Here is a 22,174-nt window from a genome sequence, read left to right as displayed (position 1 = left end):
ATGTCTTTTCGCAGCTGGTGCAGAATCCGAGGTTTATGGAATTCTTGCAAGCGCCACCAGTGCAACAGCAAAATAGGCAACCTACGCCGCGTACGGAGCTTGTTGAAGCTCAAGCCCAGGTACTTCATGAGGTGCAGGAGGAAAGGGAACACTCGCATGTTGCGGAGTCGGGGGCTCCAAAGCAGGTTCCTCCCGTGCTTGAACAGGTGGCTAGAACGCCTATTCCACAGGTCATGCCAGTTCAGCCCGCCACCTTTCAGAGCCAGCATGCTGTCTTGAATGGACAGGGAGCTGGATACCAGGCTATGCACTCAGTTTTTCCACCACCCACGGTACATCCTGGGTATTTCGGGGGTGGATCAGTGTTCCAAAGTATGGCTGGTTATGCGTCTGGAAGTCAGCCGTACCTGCCAGGAACAGTGTTCGGGGGTATGCAAGGCATCATACCAAACCCCATGTATGGTACTATCGGCATGCAGCAAGGTTTCCACGGCAACCAGGGCCAGTTTGGGGTGCCACAGGGTCATTTTGGCATGGCTGGTTTTTCTGGACAGCAGCCAGATATCGCACCTCTGACGCAAAATGTGAATGGCCAACGCGTGCCGATCATGCCTAGTACAGTGCCCATGTTGCAGACCATTCCGTATGACAACTTGGGGGCACTAGAGAAGCCGAAGGCTTACAAAGAAGGTGGTGCAGCGGTAAAGTTCAGTACCTTAAGTGGTTTCGAGGACAAGACTAAGGCACTCACTTTCCTCCAGCAGTTTGATACAGCTTATGCGGGAGGGAATTTTACAGAGGCCTCGAAGGTCAGGAAAGCTGCCACTTTCTTAAAGGACAATGCGCTTACCTGGTGGACGACATTGTTAATGCAAGGACAGGCACCCGCCACTTGGGTTTACTTCAAGCAAATGTTTGCATCTGCTTGGCTATCAAATGAATTTGAAGCCGATGTCCTGACAGATTTGCACCAGCTTACTTCAGCTTCGTGCAAGAGCTTGCTGGAGTACAATAGGAGGTTTTGTAAAGCGTTACTCTCAGTGACCTCCTACAGATTTGTGCCACTGACAGAGCAGATAGAGAAGTATTGTTGTGGGCTGCCTAAAGGGCTTCGTGATTACTGTACAAAGAACAGAGTGGCTACTCTTACTCAGCTCATGGAAGTTGCGAACACTGGTCTTGCCCTGTTGAAAGGAGAGGACAGTGGATTTCCGAGCAGTGATAAAGGAGGGCAGCAAAAGAAAAATGCAGCGAAGAAGCCCTTTGTGAAAACGGCTCCTGATGCGTCACAGGGGTCAGAACAGGCCACCAAAGACAAGGATTCAGCTGGGACTTCTTGAGTGCAGGCAAAGAAACAGAAAAGGAAGCCTTTTGTGCGCAAGTCGCTCGAGGAAAAGAAGGTCCTAATGGCTGAGAACAAATGCTTTATATGCGAGCAGCCTGGTCATATTTCTATCAATTGTCCACAAAGGAAAAGGCCAGCTGACTCAGAGGATAAAGAAGACCAGAAAGGCAAGAAGCCTAAACCCACGGCATGTTTAGTGCCAGACATGGTGGGTGACAGGCCCAGCACAGATGCCAGTGAGTTATGCAGGGCATGGGGTAAAGTTAGGGATCAGACGGCACTCATCTTCTTTGATCCAGGTGCCAAAGCCAACTTTATCTCACCAGAGTTAGCTATGAAGCTGGGCATCAGAGCTGAAGAGATGGGGTACACCGCAGAGGCAGGGTTGGCATGTCCTGGCCACTCAGAGTGTGTTACTCCCATCATTGGAAAACTGCGTCTGCATATTCAGTCGTATGTGGACACTGAAGAGTTTTACATCATGCCGCTGGAAGGTTGTGACGCCTTGTTGGGGATCCCGTGGATGTTCCGAGTGCATGGAGTCTTGGATGCCTACAACAAAAAGATCACTGTACAGCATAGGGGCAAAACTCACATCTTGGATGTAAAGCTTAAAGGAGAGTCAGTCCCTATTGTATCTGCTTCTGCTATCACTTCTGTAATAAAGAATCATCTTTCTGTGTACTTGATTTTTGCACGTGATGTCTCAGATAGGGATCAGTCAAATTTATCTGTGCTAGATAAAGAAAGGTCAGCATTTTTGCAAAAGTTTAGTGACTGTTTTTCTGATTCATTACCGTCGCAATTACCGCCAGAGAGACCTGAGGACCATCGGATAGATTTGGTGCCAGGGTGTAGCCCACCAAATAGACCTCCCTACAGGGTTAGTGCGGCGCAGCAGAAAGAGATTATGGGCCAGGTTGAGGAGTTATTAGAGAAGGGGCTGATTCAGCCTAGTTCTTCACCCTTTTTGCTCCCCAGTGCTCCTAGTGCAGAAGAAGGATGGCTCATGGCGCATGTGTATTGATTACCGTGCATTGAATAAGAATACCATCAAGAATAGGTTTCCTATTCCTCGCATTGATGATATTCTCGATCGTTTAGAGGGTGCTGCAATTTTCAGCAGGATAGACCTGAAGAGTGGGTACCATCAGATTCGTATAAGCCCAGAGGATGTGCACAAGACTGCGTTTAGAACGACATTTGGTCTTTATGAGTTTCTAGTGATGCCGTTTGGGCTAACAAATGCTCCTGCCACGTTCAACAGAATGATGGACCGGATTTTCCGCTCGCATCAACAGTTTGTTGGAACATTCTTCGATGACATGATTGTGTATTCGAAGAATGAAGAGGAGCATAGGCGTCACTTGACCATTGTGTTCGAAGAGCTGCGCAGTCACAGGTTACTTGTCAATCCTAAGAAAAGTGAATTCTTCCTTGAAGAGATCCACTTTCTGGGCCACATAGTCTCAAAGGATGGTGTTAGAATGGATCCCGCAAAGGTCGAAGCTATCAAGACATGGCCAGACTTGAAGACTGTGCACGATGTCAGAAGCTTCTTGGGATTGTGTTCCTACTATAGAAGGTTTATCAGAAATTTTGCAGAGATAGCATCGCCTCTTCACGCATTGCAAAAGAAAGAGGTCACTTTCAGATGGACCCAAAAAGAGATTTCAGCTTTTAGTCTCTTAAAAGAAAAGTTGACTTCAGATCCAGTTATTGTTTTGCCAGATCTCAGGAAGTCATTTGTGGTCCAATGTGACGCGTGTGGCAGTAGCATCGGAGCAGTGCTAATGCAAGATGGACGGGTAGTAGCCTATGAAAGCCGAATTTTGCAAGGGCCAGAGAGGACTATGCAAGTCTATGAGAAAGAGCTCTTGGCCGTGATTCATGCGCTTTCTAGCTGGAAGCACTACCTCTTAGGTGCTGATTTTGTTGTCCAAACAGATCATCAGACCTTACGATACTTCTTGACACAGTCAAAGTTATCCGAAAAGCATATGCGATGGGCAAACATTCTTTCCATGTTCCACTTCCAGATTATGCATGTGGAAGGCAAGAAGAATGTTGTGGCTGATGCGTTATCAAGAAAGCCACAAATTTCAGCTGTGTCAATTCCTTATCATCATGAGTTAGATGACATGAAGGAACAGTATACTGCTGATGAAGATTTTGCAAGGATCTTTGAACAGTTACAAGAGGGGCAACATCATGAGCACTACCTCCTCAGAGATGGTTTTATCATGATGCATGGCAGACTTTGTGTCACGAGGCCACTGCGACATAAGGTCATGGAAGAGAGTCATGTCCCACCGTATGCAGGGCATCGTGGCATTGATGCAACAGTTAAAGCGGTAGAGACGTTCTTCTATTGGCCTACCTTGAGGAGAGATGTGGATGCCTTTGTGCGAGCATGCATAGTTTGCCAAAAGGTCAAGTTTGACAGGCAAAAGGCACCAGGGTTGTTACAACCACTGCCGATTCCGGATAAGCCATGGGAAAGCATTGCTATGGACTTTATCTTTGATCTTCCAAGGACGCCAACAGGGAATGATGGTATATGGACCATTATCTGCAGGTTCAGCAAGCAGGCCCATTTTATCCCTGTCAGGAAGAAGATAAAATCTGATCAGATGGCACGCTTGTTCATGTACAATGTGTTTAAGTACCATGGTATGCCATAATCGATTATCAGTGATCGTGATCCTCGCATGACCAGTTTGTTCTGGAGAGGATTGTTTGAGAACATGGGTACTACGCTCAAGTTCTCGTCTTCGTTTCATCCACAAACTGATGGACAGTCAGAAGAGGCCAATTCTACTGTCTTAGATCTGCTGAAATGCTATGTGTCAGATAATAAGGGCAAGTGGGAACAGTATTTGCCTATGCTTGAGTATGCGTACAATAATACGGTGCATTCGTCTACTGGCAAAGCACCTTTTGAAATTGTTGAAGGCGGCAAAAAGGTTCCTCCCATTTTGCACACAAAGGACAAGATCTTTGAGGCAGATCGATATGTTTAGAACATGGATGAGATGTATAAGAAGATTAAAGTTGCCTTGGAGAAGACTCAGGCAAAACAGAAAAAGGCTGCTGATCGTCACCGTCGTGAATTGCTACTATCACCTGGTGATTGGGTTCTCTTAAGGTTCGAAAAGGCAAGATTAAAGAAGATGAAGGGCAAGGAACGGCTGTTTCCTAAGCTCAGCATGCGTTACTATGGGCCTTTTCAAGTGCTTGACAAGATCAGCGATGTGGCTTACAGGCTGAAATTGCCTGATGCGTGGAAGATTCATAATGCGTTTCACGTGAGTCTTCTAAGACCCTTCGTGGGTGATGTGCCAGAAGATATGCCAGTTGAGGATCAGCCAGAAGTTGAGGAACTTGATGAGATCCTGGTACCTGAGCAAGTTTTGGCACATAAGGACAGAAAAGTTAAAGGACAAGTTGCAAGACGCTATTTGGTGAAGTTCAAGAACTATCCGCCTATGGATGCAAAGTGGATGGAAGAGCATGAACTGTCAGAGCCACCAAATGTATTGCAGCTTTACCTTGAAGCCTTTGGGTTACAGCCTACTTATGCCCCAACCCAACGTGTGCAAAGGAGGGGTAATGATAGAGCTAGTACATCGAATGTACATATGAATTCAGTGCCATAGATAGAAATGGCAAAAGTATGAAGGCCTCATTAAGTCATTTGTATCTATGTATGTTACGACCTTTCTTGCGGATACATGCGATGATAAAAGAGTGTTGATAGCACAAGATCATCAGTGGCGTGTATTTATGGTATGCAATCGAGGACGTTTGCGATTTCAAGAGGGGGGTATGTCACGAGGACGTGGCAGTTATTAACCATGTCACAGAGATGTGGCAATTGCTAACCTTGGTTGTTGGTTTCTTTCCAATGGGGTTTATTTTATTTGTTTAAGACCCTCTTTTTGAAGTAGCAAACGGTCGGACATTGTATGGCCAATGTGAACGGTAGATTCACCCGCAGACGGGAAGTGGTCGGCACTGGAATTCGTATGGTAAGAGGATGTCTAGGCTCAGAGCAAGATCATATAGGTCCCCCCGTCGCACTTAGCAAGTTAGTGGATACTAGGAAGTGAACTCAATTAAGGCGTAAAGTCAAGGTGGGACTACCAACAAAAAGTATCCGACAGTTGGGCCACATTGCACTTTTGGATGCGGTCCCAATGAGGATAGATGGTCAGAAGACCAGTGGGAGCCCAACGGAAGCATCTCCTAAAATTTAGGGAACTGCTATTTTGGGCCGTGAAATGTGTTCGCGTCATTACCTTCGGTATGACTAGGGGAACACTTTACAACTCTGCCGCGAAGTCAACTGACGCACCAGTTGAGATACTTTTAGCAGGGAAAGCCCAAACTCGGAAACTGGGCGACGTGTCAGCTTGTGAGCGATTCTGCCACTCTGGGAGGCAAAAACGAGCTGCATATCATCAAAGGGGGTGCCATTTTCAGCCACAGGCGGATTGCAACAGGTACAGAAGCTATGGAATGCTTACCTTGCCCTCTATGTACAGTATGGTGACGGGAGTGATGCCCCGCACGCTACATACTGCTCTCTTTCTCCCCTACGTGCAGTTATGTGATGCCCCACAAGAGGGCTACTCATTTGACTGATGTACAGTTGTGTGGGTTCATGCTTTTGTGCTGAGGCAAGAGCCTCCTTGAGCAGGAACAGGGGTAGCTAACTGCTGCTCCAAAGCAGGCACTGGTGACGGTCATAACCTCACCGTACAGGTGCAAAATCAGCGCTGTGTATGCGCTGTAATTTGACTGTTTTTTAGCCATACGGACGCCAGGATCATTGGGAATCGTGCCCCACTGGCAAAGGACAGTTAGGGGACTGTTTGGGGCTGAAAACAGGGCAAAAACCAGTAAATACAGCGTGCTGAATTTACTGTTTTTGGACAGGAATCAGAGGGTATACGACAGTGCAAGCGAGTTCCAGCAGGGGAATTGGTTTCGCGCAAGTTTTGGGGCTGTTATGTTGCCGAAATTTGGCCAAATCAAATGGTATCTAGGTGGATACACGTGAAGGATTCCCAGGACCTTACCTTGTATTTACCCTCCTAAAGAATAAAGAAATACCGAAAGGGGTGCCAATTTTGGGGCCTACAGGTTGTCGGCGTCTGCTCGGAGCATTCTAGCTTCCGAGCCGTGTGTGTGATGAAGTGTTAATTCTCATTACAGGTCTCCTTTGCAAAGTGCTCTGTGTGTGTGTTTAAGTAAAGAATTTCGGGTGAAAGCCAACGCCTACCGCCCTACGGGCCGGTTTCACGAAGCTTCTCACTCTCAGAAATCTCATCCAACGAGTGACTTTCATATTGGCATCAGGCATTTGACTGATTGAGCGAGTCAAAAGTGACTGGAACGGACGGCCAAAAGCTACCTCATACGGAGTTCTACCAATGGCAGAGGAATAAGAGTCATTAAAAATTGCTTGGACCAATGGGAGATAGAGCTCCCGATGAGATTGTTGATCATGCACATATGATTTTAAAACATCAAAAGCCAACTGATTGTAAATTTCTGTTTAACCATCTGACTGTGGATGAAAAGCTGATGAAAAATTCAACCTAGTGTCAAAATTTTCAAAGAGAGCGTGCAAAAAATTGGATGTGAATTTAACATCCCTATCTGAAAGGATTGACTTTGGCAAACCACAGAGGGGGTACCAATGCTTTATGAACAACTGTGCTACATCTTGTGCAGTGATTGTGGCCTGACAAGGAATCAACATGCAAAATTTGCTGAAACGGTCAACAATTGTCAAATATTGAGTGTTCCTTGAATGCAAACTAGGTGGAAGGTTAGTCACAAAATCCATAGAATGTCTTGAAAAGGCATGTCGGGAATAGGCAGTGGTAGCAAGAGGCCTTGCTGCTTACCTCGAGGAACTTTTACCTTTTGGCAAATAGTGCACTGTGTGACAACGAAACACATCTTTTCGCATTTTAGGCCAATAAAAGAATCGTTCTATTTTTTCCAAAGTGGTGTTCATTCCCCTATGTCCACCGTGAGAGAGTCATGAGCATCGTGCAATATGGCTATCCTGAGAGAGGGCAACACACATAGATGGTGACGAAAATACAACAAACTTTCACGAATGAGATAGTTGCTTGGCCCTTGTGAAGCAAGAGCCTGCAACCATTGCTTACTAAACACGGAATCTGCATATTAATTTTTCATGCTGTTGAAAGAAACATCCTGAATAGAAACTGTGGATCTTGACTCAAGAGCCAGGATCTGTCCTTTGCGACTTAACGCATCTGCAACAAGGTTAGCTTTACCAGACACATACTCAATCAAACCACCGAATTGCTCAAAAAATTGTGACCACCGTGCTTGGCGATCACTCCAATGTGCACTAGGCATAAACTGGAGCCACTTGAGGGCTTGATGATCTGTGCGAACTGCGAACTCTCTACTATACAGAAAATGCTTCCAATGCTTGAGAGAGTGAATGATAGACAGAAGTTCTTTGCCATAAACAGAATAATTCTTGTCCGGACTATTTAACTTCTGACTAAGAAATGCAACTGGACGGCCATACTGCTGAAGCACAACACCTATGGCGACATTGCTCGCATCTCTCCATACCTCAAAGGGGTCGTCCCAAGAGGCAAGGATGAGACATGGCGCTTCTGTCACCGTAACCTTGAGAGTGCGAAAGCCTCAACGGCAGCCTCGGGCAAAGCCACGCGTTGTCGACGAGTTTTTACTCCTTTCAAAACATCTGTCATGGGTGCGGCAATGCGTGCAAAATTCTCTATGTGCGAACTATATGCTTGACATAAACCAAGAAAAGAACGCACATCATATGCAGTTTTGGGCAAATCTCAATTACGAACCTGTTCTACCTTCACGGGATCGAGCTTGACACCTTGTGCAGAAATGATATAACCCAGATAAGTAACTTCAGTGAGAAAAAACTCAGATTTCTTAGCTGCAATGTACAGCTGACACTCATCCAAACGGGCTAAAACCCTTTCTACATCCTTTTCATAATGTTCCCACGATGCAGAAAAAATGAAAATATCATCAAGAAAGATAAACACACACACGCCAATCATATCGCCAAAACGGCCTATCATGAGACGGTTAAATGTACCCACGGCACCTATCAATCCAAAAGGCATAACCACATACTCCCATTGCCCTCGCTCTGTGCGAAAGGCGGTCTTGTAAATGTCGCCTTTGAATACCCTTACTTGATGGTATCCACTTTTGAGACCGACCTTACTGAAAACCTTTGCTCTATTGAGCCTATCAAGGATATACTCAATGCGAGGCATCGGAAACTTGTTTTTGATGGTCATCTTGTTCAAAGCCTTGTAATCAACACACAAACAAGATGAACCACCCTTCTTGCGGACAAATAAGATAGGAGTAGCAAAAGGACTTACACTAGGGCGTATGAATCCTCTGGCCACCAACTCCGTGAGTTGCCGCTCTAACTCTTCTTGAGTCTTGTTCGAACGATAGGAAGCGTTACTGACTGGCTGTGCCCTCTCCGTGAGCTCGATGCGATGGTCCTCTGGCCGCTCGGGAGGGAGACGGGGTGGAAGATCATCCTGCAAAAAGAGGTGCTCATACTTGGTAAACAAAGCTGAATACTTGTCTGGACTCCCGAGCCTTAATGCTCTGGGTAACTGGAGAGGCATAGATGAATGCTGCTTGTGCTCCTCTTTGTAATTCACGCTTCGTCTGCACATGAGAAATGAGAGGTAAAGAATGGAGACCCTCCTCACCACGAATGATCATGGGAGAGTCACTTTTGACATTTAGAGTGAGCGCATTGTCTGCCCAATCACTGGGAGGGTAATGCTCACGAAACCATCTAATGCCCAAAATCATATTACATCCTGAGAGAGGAGACACGACAAATTTTCCATGCAAGGAAGCTTGCTGAACAATGGATAACACATCAAGGCACTCTTGCGGAACGAGAGAGTCCATATCGGGAGCAAAGCCCGACAGCTCGAGAGGAGTTGTCTGGCCAACCTCCAGGCGGGCTCTCTCTACAAGAGAGTCACCAATCACATCATGCATACTGCCTGAACCAAACAATATGACAAAACGTTGACCCTTTACATGACCATAACATTTAAAGAGAGACTCATCAATGTGTGTGTCAGAAACATGTGGAGACTCAGATTGGTTCACTAAAGTGCTTGTGGTAGCGGTCGATGATTTGGGTTCTCTAAGTGGTCCATATACTGGGTCGAATCACAAACCCATGCCATGTGAGTTGGAGAAGATGCTCCTTGTAGAAAGCCATTTTTGTACCCAACTTCTTTGTCTGTTCTATCCATGTTCTCCCGGTGTCCAACTGGGTCAGGTCCTGGTGGCGAATGAGTCTAGTAATCTCCAACGGTGTAGAAACAACGATGGTGCATCAAGGGAGTATTGGAAGGGGGGTAAGCTGTCCATGTTGAAGCCATGTATCTGGAACCATGATGACATAGCAATAACCTCTGCCAACATCTCTAGCATGTATAAAGTGCTCTGCTACTAGGCCGTCATGATCATATTCCCTTCTAGTCTTCATCCTGTCAATGGCCGTCTTTACCATCTCAATGGTAAAGAAGGTACTTGCAAATGGGCATGGCTTAGGTGGGTCTGGAAGGGGTGTCCGTCCAAGGACCGTATTATAAGGATGTTGCATACTGGCCCCATACATTGGAGGAAGTAATCACTGGGGGAGGGGAGTGCTCACGAAAGAGACGCCATGCCTCTGCTCAAGAGCAACTGGTATAAGTCCGGCTCCATCTGAGCTAGGAACGCTCCCTTCTTCCGTCGCGTAATACGTCGGAAGGCTATCCGAGACTGTTTGTGATTAATGACCCCTAGGAGAAGACCCCTCTAAAGATGTGCTTTCGTCTCTCTACATTCCTCGTCATACCAACTATTCAAAGATATTGTCGCATGCCGACGTCTCTGGTCAGGCTGAGTATGTGGGTTTGCCTCTGTTGATGCATCATGCAATGTGTCAGTCAGTAAAATGGTGAGCTCGTCCACTGAAAGTTGTGTCCTGGTTGTTGTACATAGACGACCATAGATCTCCTCTGTATAGACAGGGTAAGTCTCGTGTAAATATGTAGCGGCTGTGTGTCCTCCTTCCTGAGTGGGCTGTACTGTACTGAAGGAGACTCAAAATGTCAAAAGAGCATGATCCACTGTTACACCCACTGGTCTGGGTCCTATTGTGAAATCCTGAAACAGGGGATAAGCTCGGCTGTGCCATGACATAGTCCACTGTGTTGGCCCTATGTGGGAAGCAAGTAAAACCAGCTGCTACGAGAAATTGTTGTAGGCCATTAAGTATGGCCAATCCATGTGAGGCCCCCATTTCCATCAAAAATCTCTCGTACTCAGTGTAGTACTCATCGTGTGAATGTCTGTCCAGCCCCATGTCATTCGTATCTAGCTCTCTCAGTATCTCGTCTGAGGTATCATAGAAAATTGTTTGATGAATTCTCGTGCGAGCATTAAAGTCCCCCAAGAGAATGATGTCGCCATCTCTGAAAAACTCCCATATGTCCTCATCTACAGCAGAGAAAGGAGATTTTCCTCTAGGTGTGGCAGACACTGATGTGCGGGGAGCAAAGTAACATATAGCAATGTACAAGAATCTGTGTCTCAACTCTCAATCTCACCCACATGTATCTGTCGTGATCATCTCTCCGAACAATGTGCACAAGCACCTATAACTCCTCTCTGAATAGGATTCCTACTCCTCTTGACCCCCTGCCCCTGTGCCGTGATCTCGTCTTTGCTCGACAAGCTGTCTCCCACCTATATCCAATCACATGTGGCATAAGCTGTCCTGGTGCTTGGTGTATCTTTGAGTGAAAGACGATGTCTCTCCCCATATAGCTACCCTCAAAGGCCCTTACATCAAGACGAAGTGACCCATTACAGTTCCATGCTGCCATCTTTAGTGTGGTCCCACAGGTCTCGCACCGTCATGCAGAGCGTTGCTCCAATATCACCACCCTTCTATCTCGGTATAAAGAATCCTACCTTCTTCCCTTGCCGCTTTACTGTCCGGCATTATGTCCTACGTATGAGCAATCTGCGAGAGGGTGAGGTCATTGCCAAGAAAGATGCCCGTCTTCTTAAGAGTTGGTCTCTTCTTCAAAAAGTCCTTCATTTCCATGGAGGGGAAACGAAGAATAAGTGCCCTTTCCTTCGAGGTTTCCCCATTGCTTCCATTTTTCTTATTGCCCACTCTCCAAGCTCCCGTATGTGTTGGCTCATTAACTCCCGTCATAGTCATCAGTTCTTTTACCTCTTCGTCCACATTATCTTTGTCTCTAAGGCCACAAATTCTCACATGTGAGGCACAAACCATCTCCTTTGCTCCTCTTCTAGTGTCAAGTTAATAATGGTGGGTGTGGGCGTTGTTTCCTTCCCTTTTCCTTTCTCGGCAACTTCGATCCATTTCTCAGCCTCGTCCGTTTTATGTTGAGTCTTTAAAATAACATCCACCCAAGAAATCGTCATTTCTTTGTGTTGCTCCTCCCCCTCTTTGATGGCCCGCACTTGCTCTTAAATCATGTTGAGTTCCTCAATTACTGAGGGTTAAAGCGCTCTCTCTTCGAGTGTGTTTCGTGATCGCACCTCTGCAAGCTCCTTTAGTAATTCATTCTCTATAATGTTTTGTTTTATCTAGTTTTGTTTCGTAGCAAATAAAGTGATTTAGTTTTTTTTTTTCTTTTCTTGTGTCCCTTGCTTTTATAGTTTTATGAGTGCTCTATTCCCTCTTATAATTCGTGAGTTCAGACTATTCTGAACTTATAAAGGTATTTATAAAAGTTTTAAGTGGAAGCTTCATGATGCATGATTAGGCAACACTTATACACCCAAGATTTCTAACTTGGCCTGATTTTTTTCAGGTCACATTTGTACCGGATATGCCTCCACCTCCAGAATATCTTCATATCTTTGAATTTGGAGGAGTTACATATCCCCTTTATACCCACAGTTTTCTTCATTTAGGCCAGGTATGTCTGTTAATGGGTTCCACAAAAATAATAATATAGACGGTTTAAAGAATGATGTGAAGAGGCCTACATGTCTGTTCTCATTACTCATGATTGCTTGTTAATGTTAAATGAAAACCATTGTACAGCTAAATAGTTAGTGTATGCTTCATTCTGTTTGAAATTTCACGCAACCTCTTCAAGATCTGTGTGTTTCACAAAAGACCTGTGTGGGCAACTGTTAATTTGCTGAAGAAATGATGGAGTACACAATATTAATCACTTTAGTTGTACTAGTAGAAGCGTTTATGTGGAAAATATCTCTCTTCATGTCAATGATGAGAAGACCTTTCGCTGTCATCATTGAAGCTATCTGCTGTTGACATGGCACTCACTGAAAGTCAGGTTGGTATGGCTTGCATTCTTGGTTTTAGAGCTGAATGCCATTGTTGTTGACAGTTAGTCTCCACAAGGTTTATAGAGGAATTTGTTTACTCAGCAATGACAGTATGAGTTTCTCTCATAGCCTCAAAGTTCTGGGGCAGAGTTAAATGTGATGTTCATAGAGCATAGCACCTCGCATGATGTGTGCTTCGTTTGGGCATGCTCATAATAGCCACACATGTTGAGCAGCTGATGGTTGTGGAGTCTCATGAAAGATGACTACTTTGCAACGTACCCATCGTTTTTATAGGTGTATCTGGGAATGTCTTTAGATCCATGTCGTTTTATACATTTTCCTACATGTGGTCCGCTTGAATTATGTACATTCAACTCTGTACTTTTCTTTTTTGGATGGTTGGGAGCTCCCTTGACCTCGGGGTTCATATCTTTTCTAGGCTTAAGCGTTTCTCTATTGGCTGATAGCATGGGTTATAAATTTTCTATCATCAGACTGTGGCATTTAGAGTCGAGAGACTGTTATAAATTTTGTGAGCCACTCTATCAAGGGGGCAGTATTTTCTACAGGTTGACAAGATCGTACAACAGTCAAAGAGTAATTTAACATGGAATGATATGCTTCAGTTCTATATTTGCTAGTACTCCATAGAAAAATTTACGAATTTTTTTTCAGGAAGCAGCATGGGATGGGCTCGTGCATCTCCTTCTTTCTGGAACCTTAAAACCATGTAGGTTGAGTATAAAGCGTTTTTCTTGCTATGGACACTTTTTATCTCCTTTTGAGCCCCTAAACAATATATTGTCATGGGGGTGAATGTAGCGTTTCAGTCAGTAGATGGAGTGGTTGATCCTTGTACTCCAAAAGGATTTGTCATGACCACTGAAGAACTTGCAAGGCTGTCTGCAACTGCTGTTGACATTGATCGCATCAAAGTGTCATCTGTGCTTTCAGCAGGGAATTTCTCAGAATGTAGAAATGTTGCTACCAAATTCCTCCATATAGGTCAAGGTACAATTTTAACTTTTTCTCTAAACATCTTTGCTAAGTTTGCCAAATGATATGTTTAACAATGCTACGGGTCATTCATCTTATTTTATTCCAGCCTCCTTTGCTGGTCTCGACTTTGACTGGATCCAACTGGTATCTTGAAATTTTTATATCAATCTTAGAAGGCAGCTAGAGCAGTCTCATGGCATGAGGAAACAGCCAGAGCAGTCTCATGACATGAGGAAACAATAGAGATTTTGGCGATGATTCCATTTGGCTCTGAAACAAAGGGCCTGGGGGAGGGAGTGTTAGGCTGGCACTGAGACTTCAGAGTCATTGTTGGAACTTGATTTAGCTCGTCTACTTGCCGTTAAACCTCTTGCCTTATGCTAGGTTTACAGTATCAACTTTGTCTCGCAATAGAGCTTTCATTTATTTCAATAGAAATGAACCCTTCTCTAAACTGTCATAGTCAGAAGTCTTGTGACAGGGTTATGATATAAGGTTCTGTGGATACAGCAGGATCCAGGAGTTTTTACTTGGGCAGAGCTTAGAAGTCTGGGACCTTTTTATTGACGCCACAAAATAATTGACAAGCAACTCATATGTTCCAAGCTCTTTGATTCAGCTAATAATAGTCTAGTTGATGCAAAAATTCTCACGTGTATGTATTACAAGTGCTTGCGTGGGCGCACGGTGTGTGTGTCTATGTAATGTATGTATGCATGTATATGTAAAAGTACTTATGTATGTATGTATGTTTATATGCGGGTGTTGGTATCAGACAGATTATGTGGAAAGATTATACCCATGAGCATGAACCTGCTAGGTTGCTAATTGCTGCCAACATTTTTTTTTGTCTTCATTTGTGTTAACAAATTGTAATTTTGTACAGATGAATGTGTCTACCAGAGTTGTCCTGTTGGATCAACTTTTGTGCCAAAGCTTAAGGGAAGGTTTTTTGCAACAGAGAACTTCTTTTACACATCACAGGTAAGGTTTGTATCAATGTGTTATAACTTTCTTTTGCCAAAAAGGAAAAAGATAGTTAAGGAAAGTTTTCAAGTTTCAAGCTCCCTTCACTTTTTGGATTGAGTTTGTGGCAAAGTTAAATGCAAAATAAAATTGCAACATAAAATCTTTTTAGTTTATGACAATACTACACTCCAGCCTCCTTGGTCTCTTGCTCTCGTTGTCGATCCGCTTGGCATTTAAACTTTGTAAAGCTTGGCCTTCTATATGCAATGAATGCTTGGCCTTTATAAACATCGCCTATTGTTCCTCTCTCTTGGTTGCTGTTACCTTTGTGAGCCCATGTTTCCTTTGCTGTAGGTGTCAACTAATGCCTGCACCATTTTGATACTCCTGCAATGGCCTGTTTAGCAACTTCTGAGCACCTTTTCATGTTCAGCTAGTATGTAGTACCCATTTTGGAAAATGCATTTCAGAAGAGAATCTTTAGGAGATCCTAATTTTTAGGTTGCATGCGAAACTCTCTCTCTCTCTCTCTCTCTCTCTCTCTCTCTCTCTCTCTCTCTCTCTCTCTCTCTCTCTCTCTCTCTCTGTAAATTACGTGCTCGTACAAAATAGCAGCATGGCGCAGCAAGGTTACGCGTGAAGAGTGCAAAGCACGGAAGCAAGACGGTAGCAAGTCTCCTAATGCAAGAGGATAGCCTCTCTCTCTCTCTCTCTCTCTCTCTCTCTCTCTCTCTCTCTCTCTCTCTGTGTGTGTGTGTGTGTAGCTGCAGCGTGTCCACTTGTAGCCTCAAGGTAACCAGGACGTCATCGACGAGCAGCTGTAGCTTGGTGTCTTCACAGGAGGAGCTCCCCATTGAAGGCCGATTTGTGATTCATCGGAGAAAGTTATGCCAAGACTAGCTGCAGCAACTGAAACACACACGGCTGTGGGGGAGTGGATTGGTTTCAATGGGGCAGCTCAACACTGCTCTGTGGTGCCAACAGTTCGTGTGAGGCAACAAAAGCAACAACAAGGCAGAAGCCTCGCGTGAGGTGCCTGAGGATGGACCAATCAGTCGACCTCGGAGATGACGATATCTATGAAACCCCGCCTAAATCGAAAGCAACATTTAGGCGGAGGATTCGAAAGAGCACACTATCGCCAGGTTCTGTGAAACTTTCTAGAGTCAAAGATGACTTAATGTTTGAGAAGGTACAGGTGATGATTAAGACGGAGCTGAGCCTTTTGAGGGGTGACATTGAAAAAGAGGTGTATGCAAATGCGGATACTTACAAAAAAGCTATGTATGCAATTGCAACACACACAGATGTTGGGGAGTGGACAGGTTACGGCCAAGTCTAGCTGCAACAGTTGCAACACACACGGCTGTGGGGGAGCGGACCGGTTTCAATGGGGAAGCTCGGCAATGCTCTGTGGTGCCAACAGGTCACATGAGGCAACAAAAGCAACAACAGGGCAGAAACCTCGCACGAGGTGCCTGAGGATGGACCAATCAATCGACCTCGGAGATGACAATATCTATGAAACGTCGCCTAAATCAAAAGCGACATTTAGGCGGAGGATTCGAGAGAGCACACTATCGCTAGGTTTGTGTGAGAGGAGAGAGACTTTCTAGAGTCAAAGATGACTTAAATGTTTGGAGAGGGTTCAAGTGATGATTAAATCGGAGCTCAGCTTTATGAGAGATGACATCAGGAAAGAGATGTACGCAAATGCAGAGAATTATAAGAATTCTATGTATGCAGATATGAGGAAAGAATTGGATAAAGCGATGCTTGGTAAGCATGATGAGATGTATCTATCTGTGAAATGGGAGATGCAGGCTCTAATGCGGGCAGAAGTGAATGTAATGGAATGTATTATGCAGAAAAAGTTGGATGAGGCAATTGCAAGCTTTGAATCTTGGAAAACCAATGTGGAAAAGTGCATGAAGGAAAAGGATGCAGTGATTGAAGAGCTTAAAGGGGAACTTGCAGCTTGCAAAATTATGCCCAAAATGGAGGGGGGAAATCAGCCCTCGATGTGAAAGGAGCTTGAAGAAATTAGGGAGCAGGTGAAAACTCTGCACGAAGGGGAAGAACAAAACTTGAAAGAGGCTTCCTCATGGGCGGAGCGCCTTTTTAAAACACAGGAGAAGGTTGTCGAAGCAGAAAAATGGATTGAAGGTGCAAAGAAAGGGAAGGCCCGGATGCTAGAAGCCGCACAGACTTCTACCATCATCAATATGACCATTGAGGAGGAACAAAAGAGGAGGACTAGAGCTCTCCATGTGCGTATTACTGGTATCAAAGACACCGAAAATGTAGAAGAAGAAGTGAAGGAACTCTTGCAGCGCATGGGCATCCCGGAACCTATGCACATAGGTGCTTGGAGAGTAGGAAAGAAGGGAGTGGATGAGAAGGGAAACGTCAAAGAGAGAGCACTGATTTTGCGTTTCCCGACTTTGGAAACAAGGAAGGAATTCCTGAAGAAGAGACCAGCACTTAAGAAAACTCGGATATTTATGGGGGATGACCTTACTTTAGCACAAATAGCACATATGCAAGAGTTGATGCCAGAGATCAAGGCAGCAAGGGAGAAGGGGAAAAATGCCTTTTATAGAGGAGGGAAAGTAGTGGTTTTGGAAAGACGCACAACATGACGGTGCGAGACATATGGGACCACACTCCGGATGGCGGGATGGAATTGTAATGGATCATATAGGCTGGATGTAGGTGCCTTTGAGGATAGCTTCAGAGATAGAGACATTGTCTTTTACTCAGAGGCACATGAGAAATCTGGACAGCTGATGCCAAGTGTGACTGGTTATTCATGGGAGACAGCTTGTCGGCCAGACACTAGATCCCAGCATGGGAGTCAAGGTTCAGGAGGGGTAGCAGTCTTATTTAGGGAGGAGTTGCAGCCGCTATTACAGATTGTCCAGAGAGATGACCAGGCGAGATACATGTGGGTGAGACTGAGAGCTGAGACGGGCAGATTCTTATACATTGCTATATGTTACTTTCCCCCTAGCACATCAGTCTATACCTCACCTAGAGGGTAATCCCCTTTCTCTATACTTGATGATGACATATGGGAGTTCTCTAGAGATGGAGATATCATTCTCTTGGGAGACTTTAATGCCAGGACGGCCAACTCCCAAACGGTATTTTATGATACCTCGGAGGAGATTCTTAGAGAGATAGATATATTGGAGATGGGGCTTGACAGACACTCACAGGATAGAGAGCACACGGAGTATGGGAGATATCTCATGGAGATGACAATTACGCATGGTTTGGCCATACTTAATGGTCTAGAGATTTTTCCTTCATCTGGGGGATTCACATGCTTTCCACACAGACATGGGGCCAGTACAGTGGACTATGTCATGAATTCATCGAGCTTCATCTCTAGTATTTAGGATCTCAGTGTGGGACCTAGAACTGTTGCAGTAGCAGTGGACCATGCTCTCTTGACTTTTTCAGTCTCTTTCCAGTATAGTGCCTCTCAGACACCATGGAGGATTGCACACACACGGTATACTTTTACACCAGAAACGGACTCAGTTTATGTGGAGGAGATTTACAGGCGGATGTGGGCAGCCGAGCCTGTATATACCGTGGAGGAGATCACCACTCTATTGACGGAGATCTTGCATGGGGCAGCTACAGAGGCATGCCCACACACTCAACCAGATCAGAGAAGACGTTATGGGAACATGCCTCAGAATAGTTGGTATGATGAGGAGTGCAGAGAGCTGAGAGTTCAAATTCAGAGCGAGCTAATACTTGGAGTCATTACATATAGACAGTCTCGGATTGCCCTTCGGCGTTTAGTGCGACGAAAGAAGCGGGCCTTTTTAGCCCAGATGGAACGTGATCTGTATCAGCTCTTTTTGAGTCGAGATTCAGGTGAGGCCTGGCGTCTCTTCCATGAGCACTCACCTCCTCTAGTGATTACTTCTCCGGAGATTTGGGGTCAGTATGCAGCATCATTATATACAGTACCTGGGCAACCACCATTACCAGACCCTCTAGAGCCATGTCCAACCACTAGTACCTTCTTTACCACTGAGATGGTGAAGAACGCCATTGACAGGATGAGGACTAGGAGAGCATATGATCATGATGGTTTGGTGGCAGAGCACTTGATACATGCTAGAGATTTACTGTCAGAGGTTCTTGCGTGGTTGTTTAACCGTGTCATGTGTGAGGGACTACCCGAGTCCTGGAGATTATCTACTATTGTACCTCTCTTCAAGGCAGGGGACCCCACTGTGCCAGGGAACTACCGTACTATTATGATAGGGCACACATTGGCACGGTTGTATGCATCCATTCTTGAACAGCAACTGAGTAAATGGGCAGAAAATGAGGGCATACGAGTAGTAGGACAGGTTGGATTCAGGAGGGGTTTCTCCACTTTGGACCATATTCTTACACTCAAAGCCATTATTGAGGAGGGTCGGGCACATGGGAGACGGATGTATTGTTGCTTTGTGGACTTCCGCAAAGCATTTGACACAGTGCCGAGGGCCAGATTGATGCACAGGCTACTGAAGTTGGGAGTACCCACAGAGATCATATGGGGGATCATGGCTTTATACGGCTCAGTGACTGGCCAGGTACACACTCTTGAGGGGATTTCTGACATTGTTCATTCCACTATTGGAGTGAAACATGGGTGTCCTTTGTCCCCTACACTTTTTGGTATGTATGTAGATGAGGTCTTTGACTACATTGACAGAGAGGGTGACAGAGGCACTCGGCTAGCAGGGACATGGATCCCTTTATTATCATATGCTGATGATATTGTGTTGATATCAGAGTTGCTAGAGGGCATGCAGAGAGAGTTGGATGCATTGCACAACTTTGCAGAGGATAGTGGATTGTCTGTGAACCTTGGTAAAACCAAGGTTATGGTGTTTAACACCACACCTCAATGGGTCAAGAGATAGGCACCTACACTCGTATATGGTCAGGACATTGTGGAGTACACAGATGAATATACATATTTTGGGGTGGTATTCACGGGACCGAGGTTTACTCTGAGGAGAGCAGCAGAGACTAGACTGTCCAGAGACTAGACTGTCCAGAGACTAGACTGTCCAGATCCTATGCGGCATTGGGAGGGCTAGAGAGGATGTGTTCGCAGGTTCAATTTCAAGAACCATGAACAAAGCTATGGCTCTTTGATACTTTGGTTGCTTCAGCTATGCTTTATGGGGTCCAGGTTTGGGGATCATCTGTGAATCATGACAGTTGGAGGAGCATGGAGAGACCCTTGGTATTTATGATATTCTGGATGATTAGAGCCAAGGCCTCCGTACCACATGCGATTATTCGAGCGGAGGTAGCCACCCCTCCTATAGAGATTGAGGCTCTTACCAGATCAGTGTCCTTTATGCACAGTCTATGGGATACACATAGAGGCAGATAAACTAGATTGGCTCTCGAGTCCTCTAGACAGTTAGCGATGCAGGGAGACGCATCATGTTGGTATGCACAGATGACCTCATGGTTTCAGAGGCATGGTTTCAGCATGGATAGATTGCCTCCTTTTCAGTATTCCCTGGATGCACCCTCCCTGCCAGTCACACGGACGGAGATCACTAGACTCATTCGTCAAGATCTTATACAGTTGGACACCAGGAGGACATGGGTAGAGCCGATGCAGGAGTTGGGCACGAAGATGGCTTTCTACAAAGAGCATCTTCTCCAACTTTCGGGAGATGGGTTTGTGATTCGTCCGAGCTACATGGACACTCATTTGTCTCATGGTCTGCGATGTGCTATTGGTCAGATTCGCACATCCTCACACCAACTGGAGATTGAGACGGGTAGATTCAGAGGGATACCACCGGAGTCTAGGATATGCCAACTATGCGATAGAGAGCCAGAGATAGAGCTACACTACATATGCCACTGCACTGTGTATTATGAGATACGAGGGCGGCTTCCATTGCTTATTCAAGGAGGGTTTTGGACCCCTAGATAGAGTCATGAGGTATCATGATCAGAGATGCCTTGGCTTATATCTACTAGAGCTACATCGACATAGAGATAGTCTGCTGAGAAGACATGGAGTACGACAGTCACAAAGACAGATCAAAGACTTCTTTGGATCGAGGGAGCCAGGAGACCAACCACCAGCACAGGGTTGTACCCACATTCATACCAAAGGCACCCTCATTGGCAGGGCGACTGAGCTCGAGAGATCGAGACGACCATGACCGAGACACAGGAGCACACTCCATCGACGGAGACTCCAGCAGAGGATGAGAGGCATTCTAGCACGACACCCACAGTGTCATTGAGGGCCTGTTCTACATTTTCACATTTCACACTTCATTTTCAGTTTTCATTTTTTACATTCAGTACTTTTTGTACTTGTACTTCAGACGTTGTATTAGATTCACCACTTTGTATCTGATGGTCTCATAGGTCATTTTGGCCTTTTGAAAACGTTAATATATCATTCATTTCATTTTCTCAAGCTCTCTTAAGCTTTTGTCAAATAAAGCAACAGTATTCTCTCTCTCTCTATCTCCAATTGCGTAGGAAATAAAGCAAACTGCCGCAAATTACGGGATTGCCGTACGGTGCCACGTCAGCATGCCAGCGCATTTCACGGGATTCAGCCCTGCTGCCTTTTAGGGTTAGGGTTAGGGTCAGGTCAGGGCAGAATTTAGGGTTAGCGTTTTTGGCAGATTTTAGGGTTTGCAGGTTTTAGGGTTAGGGTTTGCAGACTTAGGGTTTTCAGCAGCAGTCAGGGTTTCCTATCGGGCAGCCACGTCATCACTTTGTGACACATCTTCTTCCTCTCAATCTTTCCTCATTCCCTGCTAGCTCTCACCATCTTTTAAGGTGTGTAAGGTCTTGGGAGTGAGGCTAGACTAAGTGTGTTTTTAAAGCATAATTTGGTGCATGAAGCTTCCATCTTCATTGCACCAACGAGTTTTGTCAAGGAACACAAAGACTGTATTGTACAAAAGTCTCCCTTGATGGGAGAAGCTATAATACAAAGCCTTTTTGGAGGGGGGACCAGCTCCATGTAAATCCGGTCCTCAACTGTTGTCAATTGTTCTATTTCTCTCTCTTTTCAAGTATTGTCTATGCAAACTAGCTAAATGTAATTGCCTTGTTGCTATCTTCAACTAAGTACTCTCTCTATGCTCATTAGGAACTTGTTCTTAATGAAATGCTCACTATGTAATCATTTTCCGCTACACACAAGTTACTCGTGCATTAAATGTTACAGCCCTCCCCCGTCGGCGGCGGCCAGGCACCTGCTGCCAACCGTCAGTTGTTTGATCACTGGTCTCAGTCGAGGTACCAGCCTGTGTGTCCTGTGTGTCTGGTTGCAAGGCATGCTTAGCCTTGGGAGACTGCACTTGCGCTGTGTGTCGAGGTCTTGTACGAGGATAGGCCTTTGCCAAATGGCCCATCTGTCCGCAAATG

At 45.3% G+C, this 22,174-nt stretch overlaps 1 protein-coding gene across 1 annotated transcript in view; it reads left to right on the top strand.

Annotated features, from left to right (window-relative positions):
- LOC147463175 (putative apyrase 5) overlaps nt 1-22,174 on the top strand; it is a 61,423-nt gene that overhangs the window by 28,319 nt on the left and 10,930 nt on the right. Inside the window, exons 3-6 of the mRNA XM_086487701.1 lie at nt 12,277-12,384; nt 13,439-13,493; nt 13,586-13,774; nt 14,649-14,746. Of these exons, the coding sequence (XP_086343827.1) occupies nt 12,277-12,384; nt 13,439-13,493; nt 13,586-13,774; nt 14,649-14,746 (450 nt within the window). The remainder of the gene's footprint in view (nt 1-12,276; nt 12,385-13,438; nt 13,494-13,585; nt 13,775-14,648; nt 14,747-22,174) is intronic.

The sequence above is a fragment of the Adiantum capillus-veneris genome, chromosome 2 (genome assembly GCF_014529385.1).
Source record: "Adiantum capillus-veneris isolate H3 chromosome 2, ASM1452938v2, whole genome shotgun sequence".
In the NCBI taxonomy this organism is placed as follows: Eukaryota; Viridiplantae; Streptophyta; class Polypodiopsida; order Polypodiales; family Pteridaceae; genus Adiantum; species Adiantum capillus-veneris.
This window is presented reverse-complemented; position numbering and strand designations above follow the sequence as displayed.